Source organism: Barbus barbus (genome assembly GCF_936440315.1).
Source record: "Barbus barbus genome assembly, chromosome: 16".
Classification (NCBI taxonomy): Eukaryota; Metazoa; Chordata; class Actinopteri; order Cypriniformes; family Cyprinidae; genus Barbus; species Barbus barbus.
Genome location: NC_136744.1, coordinates 23,909,267 through 23,931,507, shown reverse-complemented (window position 1 = coordinate 23,931,507; position 22,241 = coordinate 23,909,267). Strand labels below are relative to the sequence as shown.

Sequence of the window (22,241 nt, the reverse complement as noted above, 5' to 3'; positions counted from 1 at the left end):
AAAAATAATAATTCATCCTGGTTAAAGAATGTGTCATATAGGCCAACTTGTTTAATCAGCAAGAACCTGATTCACTTTAATTCAGTCATATTTTAAGAAAGATCACATTAGGGAATCTAGTATAAATAAGTATAAGTTTTGATCTTCAGCATCCAAGTGGATGCTGCACACTGGTGGTGGTTGAGGAGAGACCCCCCCACATGATTGTAAAGCACTTTGGGTGTACAGCAATACACAATAAAGCGCTATATAAATGCATCATTCATTCATTCATTCATTCATTCATCTACAACCAACTTTTTAGGTTTTGTTAAAAATGAAGATCAACAGGTTAACTACATCAAGTCTTCTTTGGTTGACCAGTTCAATACAGAGATCAAGCGAACCTTTAGTTCTGGCAGGTCACGTTAGTCAAGCTTGCATCAGCTGACTCTCAGCTGATCCCTATCTACCTATAGGAATACGACACCTATCTAAGCATCCTTATATAAGGTCCTTCAGTATTATCAGCAGTTTTCGCATTGCTCAATTGCTAATTAAATGGCGAATTCGGCAGACAAAACACCATCATCACTAGGACTCGGGAATTTAGTGAGTGGAATTCGTTTCCCCAATAGACTCACCTCCAATTAATTTAAGTTCGTTAACTGAACACGTGAGTTCACCACATTGATCATAAGCTGCCCGATTCGGCTGAGTGACTGAGTTAGCATTACTTCACGCATCGCTACATTATTGAAATGGACTCCACGAGTTATATGACCGACTCAAGAACAAGTTCAGATGGGAACTTCATCACCAAGAAGGATATGAACAGCTCATAGCTGCTATGTTTCACTCTCGAACGTCTTCACAAGCTAAGTTCATTTTAATGCTCTCAGGTTATTGGAAACATGCGTGTTGCTATGGCTATCCACGTTGCTTAGGCTCATTTAGTTATTTAGTTGGCAATGTGCGGTACTGTGTTACTGGCATACGCTTGTTGTTGCAATATGCTGCGCTTAAAGGGGGATACAATGCCATTTCATGCATTCTGAGATTTTTACACTGCTAAAAGTTGGATTGTTGTGCGTGCACACTCAGCAACCCGAGCAAGAGCAAGAGCGCGCCGCTCAACGTGTTTCGTTCATGGTTTGGAAGCCATCTGCAGCGCAGTAGTACCTGCTCGAGAAGAATGTCTATCAAGATGAGTTTTTGGATGTGAGGAAAAGATAACCTTATTCAGTCTTGTGAACAGTGGATGCAATTTGTTTTTCCGGGGCAGCAACGGAGTTTCACAAACGTGTTTGTTTGCTCCCGTCATTCCGGTGATGAATGTTTTATAACAAGGGACATTCTGACACTTTATTTTGCACATCGTTTGATACTGAAAGGCGGCGCAGTCCCAGCGATAAAGATCCCTGTCATGACTAGGAGCTGCTTTAAAACTGCATCAAATATCTGTGATTGTTGCCAGTCCGCCTATGAGTGCTCACAACTCTTCAGCTCCGCCCACAGCTCGCTTCCAGGAGCTCAGCTGTTTTGGAGAGAATTGTAAGCTGTATCTTTCTTTTATAAACCTGATTAAACTGAAGACTCTTCGAAGATGTGAATGATGCAATACTACACTTTAGGTTCTCAAGATTGGCCGAAACTGTGTGTTATGATCGATTGCTTCTGTCTGTCGTGCTGCTGAAAGGTTTGCGATTGTAGCTCCGTGTAGCTTCGCTTTTCTGCTGAATCTCTATCTTACTTTCACTCTCTGTTGTTTAAAGTGATAATATATAACTTCCCACCATATTTCTGGTATTATCTATCAAACTAATCTAACTAATTTGATTGTTCGCTTTTTAAAACTGCGAGTGCAGCGCGCGTGAGGCGCGTTACCATTCGTTAGCCGGTAATCTTGTCACTCGCGGTTCCATTTGCGTTTCTATACGCACCTATTATTGTTTTCTCGCTCCGTTTAATTTTTCTTTCGCTACGTTTTTCACGAGTTCATCAAACAACAGTGGTAAGCGAATCATTCTTGAATCATGGTGAGTAAAGGCTTCTTCTCCTGCTATTGTTGTTTGCACTGTTTGCCATATGTACAGTTTATCTCTCTCTGTCAGCAGCGAGGGATTCTCATGTGATAAATGCAGGAAAATAGTTAGGCTGACAGAGAAGATTTCAGAATTAGAGACACGCATCCAAACTTTAGTTGAGGACAGTAAGAATGTGAGGGCTGTAGATACAGCTTTGGATGTGACTAGCTCAGGGAGTCCTGTACATTGTTTGGTTCCGGTAGATCCCGTGCAGCAGGGCAACTGAGTGACTGTGAGGTTTGCCTAGTCGCGGGTCAAAACACCACTCTTCCGTTACGATCAAAACATCAAACAGGTTCTCCCCACTCAGTGACGCACCCACTGAGAAACCTAATGAAAGTACTCTATTGTACGGAACACCAGCCACCATAGTCCAATGTTTACCGGGAGCCAGAGCGCCTGACATCTTGGCAAATTTAAAATACACTGTAATATTCTCTGGTCCCCTCCCTACTTACCGGGGTGATGGACACATAGCAGACTGTCGTTACTGGATGGCTGGATTTCTAAGTGGTGCCCGCAGAATAACATAGGTTTCATAGACAATTGGAAGAATTTTTGGGGTAGACCTGACCTGTTGAAAAGAGATGGTCTTCATCCCTCCTAGGATGGTGCCGCTCTTCTCTCTAGAAATATGGCACATAGTCTTAGAGTTCGTACTTGACTAACTGGGGCCCAGGTCAGGAAGCAGACAGACTGGCTAAACCTACCGTCTGTTAGCCGCCTCACGTCACAGAAGTCAGTTAATTCTCAGCACATAGAGACTCTTTCACCTAGATATCACACTATGAGACTGTGTCTGTTCCCTGAGCTAGAAAATACAGAAAACATCCAAACCAAAGTAAGAGTAACAATTTAATTGATGTTCAACAAATAAAAACAGATACAATACAGATAAACAAATGATAAAGCTTGGCTTATTGAATATTAGATCCCTTTCTACAAAAGCACTTTTTGTAAATGATATGATCACTGTTTATGATCACCATAAACTAGATGTGCTTTGTTTGACAGAAACCTGGCTAAAACCAGATGACTACATTATTTTAAATGAGTCTACCCCCCAAGATTACAGTTACAAACATAAACCGCGTCCAAAAGGTAAAGGGGGAGCCGTTGCTACAATTAATAGCAATATTTTCAGTATTTCTCAGAGGTCGGGTTTCAAGTATAAAACGTTCGAAATAATGGTGCTTCATATAACGTTATCCAAAGAAACAAGTGTTAATGACAAATCCCCTGTGATGTTTGTACTGGCTACTATATACAGGCCACCGGGACTCCATACAGACTTTATTAAAGAATTTGCTGATTTTCTATCTGAGGTAGTGCTGGCTGCAGATAAAGTCCTAATTGCTGGTGATTTTAATATCCATGTTGATAATGAAAGAGATTCGTTGGTATCAGCATTTATAGACATTCTAAACTCCATTGGTGTTAAACAACACGTTTCAGGACCTACTCATTGTCGAAATCATACTCTAGATTTAATACTGTCATATGGAATTGATGTCAGTGGCATTGAAATATTGCAGCAGAGCGATGGAATCTCAGATCATTATATAGTTTTGTGTATATTCCATATAGCTAAAGCTGTAAAGCCAACTCCTTGTTACAAATATGGTAGAACCATCACTTCTACCACAAAAGACTACTTTATAAATAATCTTCCTGATTTATCTCAATTCCTCAGCATATCCAATAGCTCAGAACAACTTGATGATGTAACATAAACTATTGATTCTCACTTTTCTAGCACTTTAGATACTGTTGCTCCTTTACGCTTAAGGAAGATTAAGGAAAAGAGTCCAAAACCGTGGTATAATGAGCACACTCGGGCCCTAAAGAGAGCAGCCTGGAAAATGGAGTGCAGCTGGAGGAAAACAAAATTAGAGGTATTTCGTATTGCTTGGCGGGAAAGTACCTTATCCTACAGAAAAGCATTAAAAACTGCAAGATCTGCTTACTTTACGCCTCTCTTAGAAGAAAACAAACACAACCTCAAGTATTTATTTAATACAGTGGCTAAATTAACAAAAAATATAACATCAGCAGGTGCAGACATTACCCAGCAGCACAGTAGTAATGACTTTATGAACTACTTTACTTCCAAGATCGAAACTATTAGAGATAAAATTGTAACCATGCAGCTGTCAGCCACAGTATCACATCAGATAGTGCACTATAGTCCACTCATTCTCTTCAATTAGAAATGAAGAATTGTATAAACTTGTTAAATCATCTAAACCAACAACTTGTATTTTAGACCCTGTTCCATCTAAGCTCCTAAAAGAGGTGCTTCCAGAAGTAATAGATCCTCTTCTGAATATTATTAACTCATCATTGTCATTAGGATATGTCCCAAAAACCTTTAAACTGGCTGTTATTAAGCCTCTCATTAAAAAAACACAACTTGACTCGATCTCGAATCTCCCCTTTCTGTCAAAGATATTAGAAAAGGTAGTATCATCACAACTATGTTCCTTCTTAGGTTTTGTTTTGGGGGATTATCGCTGCTCTCCCTGCTCTCATCCATGCTAGGCTGCATGGATCCACAGGTAGTTCTTGCCCAGAACGGAACCATACTGCCAATCCAAACTGTATGCTAATTGTCAATCATCTTTGACGATGGTGGTCCTGACAGAAATGCTGTTGTTTTGATCTAGTCTGAATATGTCACTTCTTTGGTTTTGTTAAAAATGATGGGTTAAAGATGAACAGGTTAACTATCAAGACTTATTTGGTTGGCCAGTTCATCACAGAGATACTGTCCGAACAACTTCAACAGCTTGGTTGTAATAGTCCATCAGCACTAATCCTCTAAGCAAATCATCAAAGACTATCTATACACAAGCCTTACAATGTCCATATTTAGACTGGATTGATTCTGTTCACCTGAAAGAGCCTCACACATCTCTCGATGCAATGACAGAAGATGCATCAGCACTGTGAGAACAGCCTGTCCTTTGCATCTCCACAAATCCATAAGGGAATTACTGCCACTGTTCATAACACAACAACAAGGAGACCAGAGCACAACAACAGCTGGTTAAAAATCCTCCAGCTCTGATGGTAGTCCAAACTAATGCATCGCACAACATGGCGTCTGAAGAGCGCAGCAGAATACTGATAGAAGAACACAGAAAGTGCTTCAGGCTCAAGACAAGGACTCTCAGGGTGAATCTCATGAAATCTGTCAAGAAACCTGGTCATATTACAGCCCAAATTGAAAAACATATACAGTGGGGCAAATAAGTATTTGATACACTGCCGATTTTTCAAGTTTCCCCACTTACAAAGAATGGAGAGATCTGTAATTTTCATCGTAGGTACACCTCAACTGTGAGACAGAATGTTTTTAAAAAATCCAGAAAATCACATTGTATGATTTTTTAATAATTAATTTCCATTTTATTGCATGAAATAAGTATTTGATACAATAGAAAAATAGAACTTAATATTTGGTACAGAAACCTTTGTTTACAATTACAGAGGTGTACAGAGATGTTTCCTGTAGATCTTGACCAGGTTTGCACACTGCAGCAGGGATTTTGGCCCACTCCTCCATACAGGTCTTCTCCAGATCTTTCAGGTTTTGGGGCTGTCGCTGGGCAACACAGAGTTTCAGCTCCTACCATAGATTTTCTATTGGGTTCAGGTCTGGAGACTGGCCAGGCGACTCCAGGACCTTGAAATGCTTCTTACGGAGCCACTCCTTATTTGCCCTTGCTTGGGGTCATTGTCATGCTGGAAGACCCATCCACGACCCATCTTCAATGCTCTTACTGAGGGAAGGAGGTTGTTGCCCAAAATCTTGTGATACATGGCCCCATCCATCCTCTTCTCAACAGTGGCGATTTCTTTAAGACTGCAAGGGAAGCTCAGCTTCCCCTTTAATGTCAAAAAATTAATGGTCAAACATGTACTATTGTGTTAACATTTTATTGATTAAAAATGCGTTAGAACACGTTCATCTCGAAGACGAGTTCGTTCAGAATCAGCTACATATAGCAGGTAACTCGATTTCCTTCTCATATAGTCCCGTAGCATCAGTGTATTTGCCTGTTGAAGCCCAGCGTCCATTGACTTCAATGGGGCTGCTTTGAACAGTTTTTTTCAGTGCTTCAAAACTAGACGCTCATTGGATAAATGCTGCGATTATGTCCCGCCCCCGGACGCTCAGCGTCTCTGGGGGTGAATGGAGGAGTGGGCGGGGCTGGAGTCCGGGCTTCTGCGTGATGATTGGAGGGTTTGTCGAAAGACTGCATCTCCTTTTGATTGACAGCGATTGTGTCCTATAAGAAGTCGCTGATGCTGAAGCCATTCGAGCCAGTGTTGCCAATTTAGCGACTTTTCAGACCACCCTAGCGACCTTTTTCCCCAAAAGTGACTAGCGACAAATCTAGCGACTTCTTTGACAAACCTTAGCGAGTCTCTGTGATCGCTGGTACTGCCGCAACGGCACGAGGTCAGCGCGCACGCACCTCTTTCTCTGTTCAGTGAGCGGCTGAGAGGAGCAGCGCGTTTAGTTCAAATAGATATTATGTTGCTTCTCTAATTTTACATGCAAATATAGCCGAAATCACAGCACAGGAATTGTCTTGTCTTATCTTGTGTGTATTATTTGATTTCATCAGACGACGGCTCGATTATAAATTAGGATTTTTGTGCAGACTAACTTCTTGGGAGGGAGAGCTGGTTATGTATTCAGGGCTGCGTTTCAGTCACTATTTCATATTTATCCCGTTGACTGACAACATAAACAGTCAAATATATAAAGGAAAACAGTTTTATTGAGAATTTGGCTGCATTAAAATACAGTATGAGCACAGAGAGACAAACAAATGTAAAAGGTAATATGACGCGATGACGTCATGTATATGCTAATTAGCGCATGACGTAATCTGGCGACATTTAGCGACTTTTCAAACTGGCTTTAGCTACTTTCCATCGAAAGAAGTTGGCAACACTGATTCGAGCTCAGTCCCATAGTGGACTTTGCAAGTGTAGTCAAAAGACAAACTGCTGCAACCAATTATACACCACATTCCTTGTTTCAGTTTAACCTAATTCCCACATTTCCTCCGTCGAGTTTAATGTTTTTTTAGATCGTTTGTTCATTCATACATTCATACAGTAGGCCAGGCGGTGAACTAGCCAGCTAGCAAACTGCACACGATGGCAGAATTTACGTATAAATAAATGGACAATTTTTATGATGTAGGCCGAAAATGAGCTTCCCCTCTTTGAAAGACCAGCAGCCGCCACTGCTTCTCAATACGGTGCAGTTGTCCTGTCCCCTTTGCAGAAAAGCACCCCCAAAGCATGATGTTTCCACCCCCATGCTTCATGTTTGGGATGGTGTTCTTGGGATTGTATTCATCCTTCTTCTTCCTCCAAACACAGCGAGTGGAGTTTATACCAATCTTGGTCTCATCTGACCACATGACCTTCTCCCATGCCTCCTCTGGATTATCCAGATGGTCTTTGGCAAACTTCAGACGGGCCTGGACATGTGCTGGCTTGAGCAGGGGGACCTTGCACACGCTGCAGGATTTTAATCCATGACAGTGTAGTGTGTTACTAATGGTAACCATTGAGACTGGTCCCAGCTCTCTTCAGGTCATTGACCAGGTCCTCCCGTGTAGTTCTAGGCTGATCCCTCACCTTTCTCAGGATCATTGATACTCCACAAGGCGAGATCTTGCATGGAGCCCCAGTCTGAGGGAGATTGACAGTCATCTTGAATTTCTTCCATTTTCTAATAATTGCGCCAACAGTTGTTGCCTTCTCACCAAGCTGTTTGCCTATTGTCCTGTAGCCAATCCCAGCCTTGTGCAGGTCTATAATTTTGTCCCTAGTGTCCTTAGACAGCTCTTTGGTCTTGCACATAGTGGAGTCTGATTGATTGAGTGTGTGAACAGGTGTCTTTTATACAGGTAATGAGTGAAGGATAAGAGGGCTTCTTAAAGACAAACTAACAGGTTTGTGAGAGCCAGAATTCTTGCTGGTTGGTAGGTGATCAAATACTTATTTCATGCAATAAAATGGAAATTAATTATTCAAAAATCATACAATGTGATTTTCTGGATTTTTAAAAATATTCTATCTCTCACAGTTGAGGTGTACCTACGATGAAAATTACAGATCTCTCCATTCTTTGTAAGTGGAAAAACTTGAAAAATCGGCAGTGTATCAAATACTTATTTGCCCCACTGTATAAGAATAATATACATAAGAAATTCTTTACATTTGTTGTTTAGGACCATTACATTTGTTGTAATTAAGAACATCTGCCTCCCATTTTTATAATGCAAAAAAGTAAATAAATAAATATAAATTGGTATGTAAATGTATTGAAGTGTCTTATATAGTATATAATTTTTTTTTATTATTTTTTAAAGAAATCCTGTTATGGATCATCAGATTTTTCAATATATTTTTTTAAATTGTCCTAAAATAATTAATTAAATTTATTAAATTAAAGTAATTTTTTTGTTAATTTGATTTTGGGGTAAAATATGACCTGAATTTCCTGAGTCTCACTTTTCTGCTTTTTGGAAGTTAGAAGTAAACCTTGGATTAAAGTTTTATTATGCTGTCCTAATGAAGGACACATAATGTGACACAATATCACCTTCTGAGCTGATCTTAATCCAGTTTTAATGAAGAACACTAGAGTCATGGCGCTGTTATATTACACTCATTTTCAAAACAAAAACAAAAGGGTTAGCAAATTGTGTTACTTGCTACATTTCAGAATTACAACATAGGCTAATTATCTGATTAACTATGCCCTTGTTAGTCAGCTAGTTTTTACAGACTTTAAGTAGCGTGCCATAGTGAAGATACAAACAAACACACATTCAAACAACTGTCATGACATCTCATTATGCAGTTAAAGTAATTTAGCAGGTCATATCGATGTCTAAATGAGCTCTGGCAGCGGTAAGTGACACAATTGTATCAGTTATTATGTGGCGTCACACTGTGTAGCCCCACCCACAGTGAAATCTCATTGGTCTACATCCCACACATAACCGGCTAATAGACTGTGTTGCATCATGCAACATTTTCACCTTCAGACAGACAAACAAATGCAGTCAGTGCTTTCAGGAAATGTGAGAAGAGTCACCATGTTGTCTAGGGACATAGCGATGCTACATACAAACTGAAAAATGGCTATAATGAAGACTTCATGCTGTTCTGAACTTTGTTGGCTGGATGTCAGAAGAATTACATTTTTTAAACAACAACTTTTCAGTATAACAATAAAACAATTCTGTCTAGACTTTGAAACAAAAATCTTGTTTTGAACCAATTCCAAAGGGACTAAAAAGCTTCACTGTTCTTCACCAATCATTTACTTTGGGGAGACAATTAACAAACTCATGGATTCAGGTTTATTCCATATGGCAGCTAGATAAAGAGAAACGAAAGATAAAAGAGAAATAATAATCATGACTATTTCGGATTTGACATGTACCATATCAATATATGGATGGCTTCTAAAACATAAACCTTTTTTTGTATTTCAGAGACACACGTTTTACTTCTTGAATATTTAAAGATTGGTCTGAACTGAAATTGCCAGTTAAGTGTGCTTAATAAATTTAACAGCATTAAATACATTTTAATTAGGTTGATGTATTATTAATACAATAAAAGTAATATATAAGTCTACGAATTTAATAATCTGTGAACCTAAAAAGAGGGGATTCAACAATGGTATTGTACGTATTAGTATCTATCCTATTATCCCGCTGGATGATTAGCCTGGTGCCACTGGGACTCTGTGATTCTGATGTTCAACCCGAAAGTTTATTCTCTTGGGCCGCTTTGGCCCAGGAGAGGAGAAGTAATTAGGAAACACATTAATAGTGCACCATCTGTTTCTTACCTGATCGACATGCTATGTCCACGTCTTTCTCAAAATCCGTCTGTGGAAAAAGAAGAAAAGAAAAGCAGACAAAGTTACATTTAGACATGCAAGAGGAGTTCAATTTAAACAGAACTAAAACATAAAAGCTGAAGCTTTACTTTAACTTTGACAGTTGTAGACATACAAAAAAAAGCATAGTCTAATTGACTATGTAAAATCAGAAGAATAAATCAATTATATAATACAGTCTAACATGTCTATGCCGTCATGGGATTCTTCTCAAATTGTATGCTTTTGCTGGCTTGTGTCTGCAGTCTAACCACGTCCCACAGAGAAAACAGTCATCTGTTGAAACCGCTTATAAATAGAATCAGATTATTCAGGTATGACAATAGAGGAGCCATCAACAGCGGTGAATCAAAGACAGTCTGCACATTGGAGGCCTCATTATAGTCAAATGCTTCTAGTAAAGAAACTTTAAATCAAAACACAAATGAGAACTGTGATCATTATGTGCCAGTGGTTCTGCGCGGGTCACACATTTCCGGAACCATTTTAACAGCAATTACTCCCACAAGCCAGAGAAGGATGAGAGAGACCGGTGTGAAATACGACAAATGTGTCCCATCTGAGAATGGCGAAGGCCAGAGGAAAGCCAAAGGACATGGATAAAAGATTTGCTGGTATTAATTAATCAAAGACAGATCTCTATATCCTGTCATAACTGTATAAGCAATAACACTGTATAACAAAGACTCGTACTAAAGAAAAGCATTCCATTACATCAAGAGGACTGTGAGAGATCACAGCGCATGCTTCTGATAGCACAGATGCCAGATGCAAATGATTTCTTAGCTAATTTATAAGAAGAGAATATTCCAGCTGGGTTTGTGACTGTACAGTGTAAGAATACTGAAGTCCCAGGAGGTGAGTGCCTTACCATGATCTGTGCATGCCCGTTGGGAAATGTACCAGTTGCGTCTGCACTGATGGGGTCTTGACAGTTTCTCAGGCGACATCTGAAGGCATCTTGAACCTGTGAACCATCATTTTAGTCACTCAGCACTAACATATGCTATTGTAAAAAAACACTTCAGTAGAGCACATTGCTTCAGAATTTGAAAGTTTGGGGTCGGACTGGGTTTTTAGATCAAAAATACAGTAAAAACAGGAATATTTTATAGAATTTAAAATGACTGTTTTGTATTTTGATATATTTTTAAATGCAAGTTATTTTTGTGATAGCAAAGCTGAATTGTCAGAATCATTAGTCCAGTCTTCAGTATAATCCTGAATCACATAATCCTTTAGAAGTCATTCTAATATGCGGATTTGCTGTCAATGTTGAAAACAGTGTTGCTTAATATTTTTGTGAAAACTGTGCATAATTTGTTTTGTGGATTCTTTGATGAATAGCAATTTCAAAAGAATAGCATTTATTTAAAGTAGAAATATATTTTTTTAACATTATAAATGTCTTCACTGTCACTTTTGATCAATTTAATGCATCTTTGCTGAATAAAGTATCCAATAAACTTAATGAATAAGCCTGCCAAATAAACAAATGTAGAAACAAATGCCTTGTTTTTTACGCCCATTGAAATTGCCAGATTGTTTCCTGTAGGGGGTAAAAGAAGGACATCCAACTATTTAAAGGCAACATTCGCAACCCACTTATGTGAAGCAAGATGTCAAACTAGGAAAAAACATGTAGGGATTTGATTTTATTACCAGGATTTAATTGGTCTTGAAAAGTGGCTGTTACGTACCAGAATGGGTATCAGTGGATGTGATCTCTAAATGACAGATTAAAAAAATGAGAGGGCTTGCTGATGTCAGTCCAATAGGAATGTTATTTTAGAGGAAGTGGGATCATCAGAGATCAAGAGGGATTCATTTGGGGATCAATCAGGCAGATTTTAATGGTAAGTTTGGTTCGTTTGGCTCTTCTGAAAGTGGTTTTCTTCAAATGTATAGTTAAAAATCCCTTCTTTTGTGTTTCACAGAAGCAGGAAATTAATTTGGAACAGCGTGATGGTAAGGAAGTGATGATAGAATATTCATATTTATCCCTTTAAGTAAAACTGGACAAGGAGTAAAATAAACTGGGCCTCTGAAGAAATTAAAGACAGTCTGCTGAAATGCTGAAGGAAAAGAGAAGAAAAGTAAGGGAGTATAATGGTTCCAACCCTACCTCTCTTCTGAGGATACAGTGGACCATGACTATGACAAAGCCTTGCAGGGAGTCAAAGACCGCGAAGAGGATCTGGAATAAAATTGAGCGTTTGTCCGTCATGGCCAGCACCGCAGACATCCAGGTGAGAGCTAATAGAGGAAGGACAACACAGGAACTCCACAGGGAGGCCCTGAGACAGAAAGAGAGAGAAGGTGGACTGAACAACAAAAGAGATGGATTTTTGTTCTTGATCCCAAAAGTATTTTTACCCGTTCATTTTCTCCATAGGCATTAAAAAACACACTTTAATGAAACGCTCAAAGCCTTGAACAAACCAACTAGCTCTGAGTCATAACATTACGGTCTTTGATTTGAATAACAAGAAAGCAAATGAAAATTTGAAAAAGACAAAAAACAATTAAATTAGCTTATGAGGGAATTAATTACTCATTCCATAAATCATTATGAATGACTCTTGACTAGTCATTGACAACAAGAATAAAAACAATATGGTTGTTTGTTTATTGCTATTATTATTATTACTAATACAATTGCAAAATAAAATTAATATTCAAATATATTAATTATTGACTACAGGTATAAATTTATTATTATTTTTACTACTACTACTACTATATTTTTTGCAATAATAAAATATATAAAATAATCAAACAGACTTTGTAATTCTTTGACTACAAGTATAAAATACAATGTTTATTATTATTCTGAGATGATTATTTCAACAATAATAAAATCAATAATAAACCAAAAATCTAACATTGACTACAGGTATAAAATATGTTTATTATTATTACTACTAAAGGTACAAAATATGTTTATTATTTATTATTAATATTATATTTTATTGCAGTTATAATAATCTAAATATTATTGTTATTAATACTACTACCACATTTTTGCAATATTAAAATATATAAATAATCAAATATACTAGTCACTGAATATGTTATTATTTTTTGCAATAATAATAATAACAACATATTTAGTGAATATTTAGATGCTAGTTTGAGGGAGGCTACGATGCTTATATGTTAAAAAAATAAATAACTTGTGGCATTGCTTAACTTCAGATCTCAAGATCTGCAATGCTAGGTCTGTCAAGAAAGGTTTTTTATGCTATTGTAAAATCTCACTTTCTCTATGGAGAAAATGATGGGGATTTTTAAATTACAGAAGTCTACTGTTGAGCTCTGTAGAACACATGCGATGATGAAGAGGAGATAGATGTAATTTGTTTGCCAGTTTCATTCCAGATGAAAGCATGCACATGCCCAAATTGTCCTAAATTGCCATCAGCACATAAATGAGTCCAGGAGCACACAACAACCAATGCATTGTTCCAATAGAGTGTGTCGACATATCACAGACAAAGAACAAGAGCCAGCTGTTCATTTAACACCTCCACAAATTTCCTTCCCGAGGCAAGGGGAAGGACACACAAGCATAAAGTCACACGCACACTCTTGCATGCAGCTTAATCAGCATAATCAATTTGCTGAGGCATCGGTGGGCACTTACATGGCGTTGCTGGCCGTTGTTGCTGATAAAGCAGTAGTTGAGACGATGCCACATTTGGCACATTTTAAAGTAAATCCTGTATGGGGCTCGCTCATCTGCCTGCAGAACAGCCAAATAACCAGACAACACAAAGGGAATGTATTTACATGGTGGTCTGATTGTACCAAAGCAGAGGTGGTGGATGTTTCTCTGGGAGATATGGCCCTTTGTGGACTTCATCGAAGATGAAGTGTGTAATTTCTGCACCTTTAGCAGCACCAGAATTGTAATCAGTTTGTTTGAGCAGCCGGACTGGGCTCAAAATATCTCTATTGGCTCAACTAATGATGCAAATTTGAGGCAAGGCTACCTGTTACTACAGTTTTGTCATACTCAGATGACAGTTTAGCTCTGTTCCCAAAACTAATGAGGTCCACAGCCTACGGTCAACATAGGCAACAAGCTTTTAAAGTAGTTTAGTGTGAATCTCACAGTTGACTTCAATACAGTTTGGTGTTAGGATGATGGTAGGAAAACAACACAATACTCTAATAAGCATAAAACATATGTAGCACACACAAATATTGGGCAAAGGAGAAGTTTTATTAGGTTATGGTAAACAGGTTTTTATTAGCAAAACATCTTAAATTTTTATGTGAAGTAATACACTACAGTTCAAAAGTGTGGGATGGGTAAGGTTTTTAAATGTTTTTCAAAGAAATCTCATGCTCACCAAGGCTGAATTTATTTGGTCAAAAAAAGGAAAAACAGCAATACTGTGAAATATTATTCACTGTAATATATGAGAAATATATATACCAATGTTTTCTGTTTTAATATATTGTAAAATGTAATTTATTATTAGAATGGGAAATCAGAATTTTCAGTGGCTCAAGAAACTTATTGCAGTTGAAAACAGTTGTGTGGGTTAATGTTTTTGGGGAAACAGGTTTCTTTTCAGGATTCTTTGATGAATAGAAAGTAAAACAGAACAGCATTTATTTGAAACAGAAATCTTTTTGTAAAATTGTAAATGTATTTACTGTCACTTTTGATACTTTTAATGCATACTTGCTGAATTAAAGTATTGTAAAAAAGTATTCATTTAAAAATATTCAACAAAAAAACAAAACAAAAAGAATCCCAAGATCCCAAACTTTTGAATGGTAGTTTAGGTTTCTTCTTTTCATTATGTCATTTCTTGCTAACTGACAGGATGACAGAAATCAGCAAAAAATTACTGCAAGCTGTCCAAACTGTCAACAAGACACAATACCATCTGATTTGATAAAAGACATTTTAGAATGAAAGTATCAGCCAACTAACTTCTAATTTCTTACAGGTTTCCTTCTTGACAACAAATGACACCAGAGGCAGTAGATAACAGAACCAGTAGAACATATTTACATTTTTAGTAAACTGTCAGGACACAAAAGCATCTTGTGAAACCAAGATATAGATTTCAGAACAGAATTTGAGTTTGACATTTTTCATACACATGTGTTTGTGTGATGTAGCAAATTGGCACTTACCCTGCTCTGTGTTTTAGTTTCTTATCCAGGATCCCATCTCTCGAAACCAGTTTATTAAACACTAGAATACCAATCACCATGTTAACCTGTAACCACACACACACACACACACACACACAAACAGTAACGCCTGTTTACACAATCTTTCATAGACATATTCATGTTTAAACTCAATTAATATAGGCCTAAACAACGCATTTGTAGATAGATTTGTAAATTAAGTTGCTCAAGCAAGTGGAAACACATTTAAATACAGCATATAGCCTACGTTGTGTTAGGCTATCATAAATATTTTTAATAAAAACCACTGACAGAAACAGTCGGCTCTCGTGGCTTTTACATGTAAATTTTTATTCCAAACAGTCAAAATAGCTAATTTTCATTTCAAATCCAAACATTGTTAGTCACTGAAAGTGCTTTTTCAGCATTGTGATCCTCTTTTATCACAGGACAGTTACACAATCTTTCATAGACATATTCACTTTAAACTCAATTAATAAACAACGTATTAAATGCATTTGGCTTTCTAGATTTGTATATTAGTGGAAACACATTTAAACACAGCATACAGCCTATTTTTCAGAAATATTTTTAACTAAAACTTATCACTGACAGAAACAGTCGGCTCTCATGCCTTTTACATTTAAATCTTTATTACAAACAGTAATAAATTGGTCTTAAAGAACTTTGTTTTTCTACCTCCACAAGACACAAGTGCATATGTTGCCTTGTTTGTCTAAAAGTGCACTTTTCTTTGTTTTAAACCTAGCCAAAAAGCCTGTGAAACACAGTAGACTTTAATTATATTTATTGTGAAATTACTACATTTCCATGTCAATCCATGTTAATTTTTACCATGAACAAATCGCTGTCACTTTAATTCAGCGCGTGCAGCACAGCAAAAATAGACTCGGTGCGGAAACGATCGCTGCACTGCAAGACCGCAACCGCATACAGTGTGAATGCTTTAATCCGTTAACATTGGTGCGGAAAAAAATATGCACCGCAAACGCACTGTTTGAAACAGATGTAACAGTAACACAGTCAGGGCCTGATCTCATCAAACTGCAGTAAATTAACAATACAGCTCAAGCACTGTCCACAGTAATGACTAAAAGTAAAAACTTCTTTGAACATAAAAAAATGAAAGTGCTTTCCAGTGCACTTGAGAATTTTACAACTACCTTCAAGCTAGACTTTAAAAATGTAACCATATAAATCTAAATGTACTGTTTTGTATTGTGTAGATGCATGGTAGTGTGAGTCTGTGCCACCATTACATCTTAATTCAGTCTAGAGACAAACTGCTTAATGATGCGTATAAATGACGGGGGTCACAATCTTCAAACCATACCACGATGGAGTGAGGCAATTTTCTATTTCAATGTCGGCACGGCAGACTAGTCCAGTAAATGACATAAAACATTATAAAGGCACTGGTGTATGTAGTTAAGACTGGTAAATGACTGTAAATAAACAAAGTGTAAAATTACCAGCACAACTGCAGCGGCAGGTCCCACAAATGCATAGAGAAGACCACCTTCCAGAGATAGCCAACAGCTGCAAACACAAAAAAACCCAAATATCAGCAAATCCTGCATAAAATTTTACATCCGGCATCAAGTTAATGGGGCATGGCAGTACACAGTCGTATCGTCCTTGAGTGTCTGGGGATCTGGAGCCATATGCCATGGTTCTACATGAGAGACTTTTATTATGGAACAAGAACTCTAAAGAGATCTTAAAGCACTGTTTATATCCAGGTATCCTCAGGAGAACTAGGTGGGACTGTTGCAATCTCTAGGCTCTGACTCATAACTTCACGCTACTGTTTTAATTGAAAAGATCTTCATGTGGGGTCTCTGAGGTTTTCTGGGTAAACATGAGGAACACAGAAGAAAAAATAGGTTGTCTTACTACTGAGGTGTCCCGTATCCTTTTGCTTTTGTGAATCCCATTGAGATAGCGACCACCAAAGCAGGTAATCCTTCAAAAGAGATACAGGAATGATTAAAGGCCACATACTGGGTAATCCTTCAGGGCTGGAGACATTCACAGCACATGTACAAAGGCATCAACAGTAGGTTAAGAACGAGAAGAAACTAATGCAAGTGGTGCTTATCCATGCTAAATATGTGTGTGTGTGTTTAACTTTTAAGATATATATTTTAAACTTTTGTTTTCATTTTATAACTTATTTTTGTTATTTTAAAAATATATTTTAAATATTTAAAATTTATTTTTGAAAAATATAAAAAAATGCTACAGGTGAATATAGCCATCACAATATTATAACTGTACAGTATGAAATTATGTATTTTTGTTTTGTTATTTGCTAAAGATTAAATTTATTGTATGTTGTAGTTAAATGTGTTACTTCTGTTAAATGTTGTAGCCAGTGTGGATTTGTTTTACATGCTGTATATGTTTTATAAATAACCCTAAGCTTGAGCAACAGTATGTGCTGCTTGCCTTAACAAACACCACTGCAGGTCTTCAGAAGCACATCAGGTTTTCAAGAAATGATATAACTTATAAACTGTGTGTGACGTGAGAACAGGTAAACAATCTAATAAGACTCCCTGGAGTTTTACACTAAACCCAGCATGTGAAATGCAATTAGCACAACAGAGAGTCTGAAACAATCAAACAGGTCTTGAGCTGAAGTATAATATCATATCTGCTATCTTTCTAATCCTCTCTCTCTATTTCTCTGTCTCTCATCTTTGCTAGTCTCGAGCAGGACTGCCATTATGAAAGGTCTCTTTCTGCTCCTGCCACTGTCCCGTGATCTGAATATTAACACCGTCCCTCTCTCGGTGGTGGCTCAATTTATTGATGCAATCAACTTGTCTGAAGAGCCAGCGAGGGCTCTTGCGGGCCCCCCTCCCCGTGCTGAGTCTAAACGAAACTGCGCCCCTAGCCACCATGCAGTTTCATCCTTGACCAATCGGAAAGCACATTGCACCGCTGTTCCTCCCTCAAAGGTAACATTAGTCTCCAGATGGATGAAAAAGAGCGAGTATCTGAGAAGGATTAATGAATTTGACCTGGAAAATGTCCATGATGATATGCTTGTTCCCTCACAGATACAAATTATACCTGTGGATTTATAGTTCAGCTGAACAAACAGCATAGTCTGACAGAGAGTGAGATCGACGTGCCTCTTGTGTTCCTATGACCTGAGTAGGGGTCATGTAATTAAGAAGACCAGCTGTTGGTTTTTTGATCCTTAACAGATGTTTTAGATTAGTACTTGTACGCTGAGACACTATTTATCTGAGACACCATTTACTTCTAAACAAAAAGAGAAAACAAATGAGAGGTGATGAAATACTTTGTTTACTTGTAAAGTTTTTAATAGACCACTGAATTAATCAAAAAAGATATTACTACATGGTTGTAGTTCTTTAAATTAAATATATATATATATATATTTATTTTTATTTATTTTTTTTTCCGTAATTTTCTATAATTTTTGTGTCATGTCATGCCAGAGGTAGACATTAACGACGGTATAATGAGCTGGAAGGTGGCTGCTGGCATCCTTAATTTATTCTTTTTGTCTGGTCTACTCACTGCTTAGCAACCGTTGTTATGGCAATGGAGTCACGGACTGATACAAAAGCAGGAGCAACAAGTCAATTTGATAGCAAACATCACTTATGAATTCCACTGCCATTAAGCTCCAAGATACTGAACACAAACCACTTATGATCGGCGTATAACCATATAAATCTAAAATGTGAGTCTTGTTTAAAACAACCGCCTTGCACTGACGCTCACAAGAAACATTTCATGGATACCAATAATTGAATTAATCCACCGTCAGTGTGTATCAGAATAGCCAAACTAATAAACGGTTACATATCTGTCTTTGTCTATCTTCTTCTGTCTTGTCTTTTTCCTCTGCACACAGCAAAACACTGCAATGATGGAAAGAGAGAGCCTTGTTTGTTGCTAGGTAACTGGAGGAATGAGTGTTAGCTCTTCTGTAATCAATTTGATGTGTGCGTAAAGTGGTCCTGTATAAGAAACCCCGGGGAGGTATGGAACATACGAGACGATATTCAAAAATTACCCACTCACATCGTCCACATTTGAGAAGTAAATACCAGCTGCATGATGATGATGGATTGAATGAAACAGAGACTGGGAGAAAGAAAGAGGGAGAGATATAGAGATTGTCGTGGAGATCCAAGCACTTACCCCATCCCAGACAGAGGAAGCGTTTCCGGATGAGCCTGGTCCGAACTTTCCCCGTCACGGCCATATAGGACTGCCAAGCTTCTGTCAAGACCCAGCAGAAGGACGCCAGGAAAAAGAAGTGCAGAAATGCAGTTGTCATCGTGCATATGCCCTGTCCATTTAACAGAGAGAGAGAGAGAAAGAAGAGGAACTGATAAAACACTTCATTCAAGTCAAGTCTAAATGAGACTAAATACATTTTTGGACTGTCAATCGAATTTCGCATTGACTGAGCCAGAGTTTGGGTGAAAAGTACTCAATTCACTCATTAAAATTAATTCAAGTCACAAGAAAGAGATAAGGGGAAGGGACCCCATCCAAGTGTACACACAGTAGTGAACATACACCCGGAGTAGTGGGCAGCCAATGCTGTGGCACCCGGGGAGCAGTTGGGGGTTTGGGTGCCTTGCTCAAAGGTCTCACCTCAGTCGTGGTATTGACTGAGGTAAGATTGACCATGGTACACCTACAATCCCTGCCGGACCTGAGACTAGAACCCACAACCATCAGGTTACAAGTCCAACTCTCTATCCATTAGGCCACGACTGCCCCCCTAAATGTGAAACTCACTGAAACCACCAAGATTGAAAACAAAATAACGGATCCCTCATTGCATCTACTCCCTTTGATTTTCATATAAGGTGTCATGAAAAGTTTGTGAATGAAAAACAACAAAATCACAAAGAGAGAACATGTTTCGCTCCAGGCTCATCTAGGCCATCGTTTAGGGCTGGGCGCTTTGATGGTATGTATTGTGTTTTGCAAATGTGCTTGTGTGGGTATGGATTACAAATTTGACTTCATTTAGTTTTAAACATAAAAAGAAAATAATGGGGTCATCAAGATATTTTTAGAAAAACTAAATTATAAAGGATGCATTAAATTGATCAACAGATCAATTGATCTCAGTTATGTCATTTGTAGCTGCGTGCACATTGTGGTGGCAGAAAAACACTGATAACAAGTGGAGGGAAACAGGTAGAATCCATGGAATAAGATCAAAAATGTATTATTGTGCTTTTGGATGTCAAAATCAGAATGCAAATAATTATTATAGAATACTGAAACTAAATGTAGATGTCTAAACAGACAGACTATGGATGAAACCTGCTACGTTTAAATCATAAGTTTTATTTAAGCAATAGGTCTGCTTAATATTCACATATGCAGACATGTTGTTTTAGTCCTAAAGTTACAGCATGAAATACTATTTAAACCTATAATATTTTACATAACATTTACATATTTTTTCTTACCATTCTGACTTTTTTCTCACAAATGCAAGTATATTTGGACTTTATAACTTGATTTAACTCAACAATCACGAGTTTGGAATCCCTCCAATCTTTTTGGAGGAAAAAAAGCCAGAAGTGTGGGATATAAACTCATGATTCTGATTCGAGGGCAAAAGAGAGAATGACTAGTTGATTTTTCTTATCAGAATTGTGAGATATAATCAAGAAAAAAGTCAGAATTTTGGAAATATAAATTCAAAACTACCTTTTTAATTATTTTATTCTATGGCTTCCATAGACTGCTACTATAAAACTGTAATTTTCTGCCACCAGATAGGCTCCGCCCACAAAAAAACACTGAAATTGGTCTATAGTGACAGTCAAGACTTTTCAACTGAATTATGTTTCAAATAAGTGCTGTTGTTTTAAAACTGTCTATTCATCAAAGTTTCCTGAAAAAAGTATCACGGTTTTCACAAACATATCTTTATAGATTTATCTATCTATCTATGATATCAATTTATTCATACTGTGATATGTCATACAACCCACCCCGACCAACATCCCATGCTTCTTATTCCAAATCTAGGAAATCTCACTGCAATTAGAACATATGTGCTCCGGACATTCTCAACACTTTGTCACCAACAGCGATCAGTCAGTCAGAGAGATGCCTTCAGCACCAAAACCACAAAACATTACCATCTTTCTCACCAAATGACTATCTTCCTCACTGAATTTGGCAGTCAATGTGTTTCATGCAAATCCTTTAAGACTGGGATGATCACCATGTGACAAAAACACCTCTCCTAAAACCAGGGTTTCCACCACATTTGACAAACCAGTATTCCATGAGACCTACAATCACATTTCCTTATTTTAGAGAAAATAAATAATTAATAAAATCTCTACTCACTTTAGAAATTTCCATGATTTTTAAGATTTTATTCTTTTTCATGACTTTACTGGAATTTTAAAATTCCCACCCATCCCTAAAGTCAAAGGGTGCTGATTGCTTGATTAGGATTATGTAAAATTATTTAGAAATTTCCTAAAGTCTGGCTGGTTGATAGGAATGACCAACAATAATGTTGATACAGGAACATATATTTGGTCAAGGGTGGTGTACCTGAAGACAAATCCACCGACCAGCTAGCCGCCGACAAGTGAATCTGACAGAGGGAGAACCTGGATACTCAAGGCATAGAAAAGAGTTGGGAGCATAGCCAACATGAGCCAGAGACAAGCTGGACGGGACGCAGTGAATGAAGAGGTATCATATCGATCACAAGTGCAGTACGGAGTACCTCAAGGCTCAGTACTAGGGCCGTTACTTTTCACGCTTTACATGTTACCCTTGGGAGATATTATCAGGAGAAATGGTGTTAGTTTTCACTGTTATGCTGATGATACTCATCTTTATATTTCTTCGCGGTCCAGTGAAACACACCAAATTGAGAAACTAACGGAATGCATAGTCGATATAAAAAACTGGATGACGAGTAACTTCTTACTGCTAAATTCTAAAAAAACAGAGGTGTTAATTATCAGACCTAAAAACCCCACATGTAATAACCTAGAACA

The 22,241-nt window shown here is 37.7% G+C and overlaps 1 protein-coding gene across 1 annotated transcript in view; it reads right to left on the bottom strand.

Moving 5' to 3' along the window:
- Positions 1–22,241, bottom strand: part of LOC306882094 (adhesion G protein-coupled receptor B3-like) — a 43,798-nt gene that overhangs the window by 5,848 nt on the left and 15,709 nt on the right. The window contains exons 5-12 of the mRNA XM_079436556.1: positions 19,384–19,534; positions 17,092–17,161; positions 16,668–16,734; positions 15,175–15,260; positions 13,664–13,762; positions 12,143–12,314; positions 10,889–10,984; positions 9,967–10,006 (exon numbers count right to left, since the gene is read on the bottom strand). Coding sequence (XP_079292682.1) covers positions 9,967–10,006; positions 10,889–10,984; positions 12,143–12,314; positions 13,664–13,762; positions 15,175–15,260; positions 16,668–16,734; positions 17,092–17,161; positions 19,384–19,534 — 781 coding nt within the window. The remainder of the gene's footprint in view (positions 1–9,966; positions 10,007–10,888; positions 10,985–12,142; positions 12,315–13,663; positions 13,763–15,174; positions 15,261–16,667; positions 16,735–17,091; positions 17,162–19,383; positions 19,535–22,241) is intronic.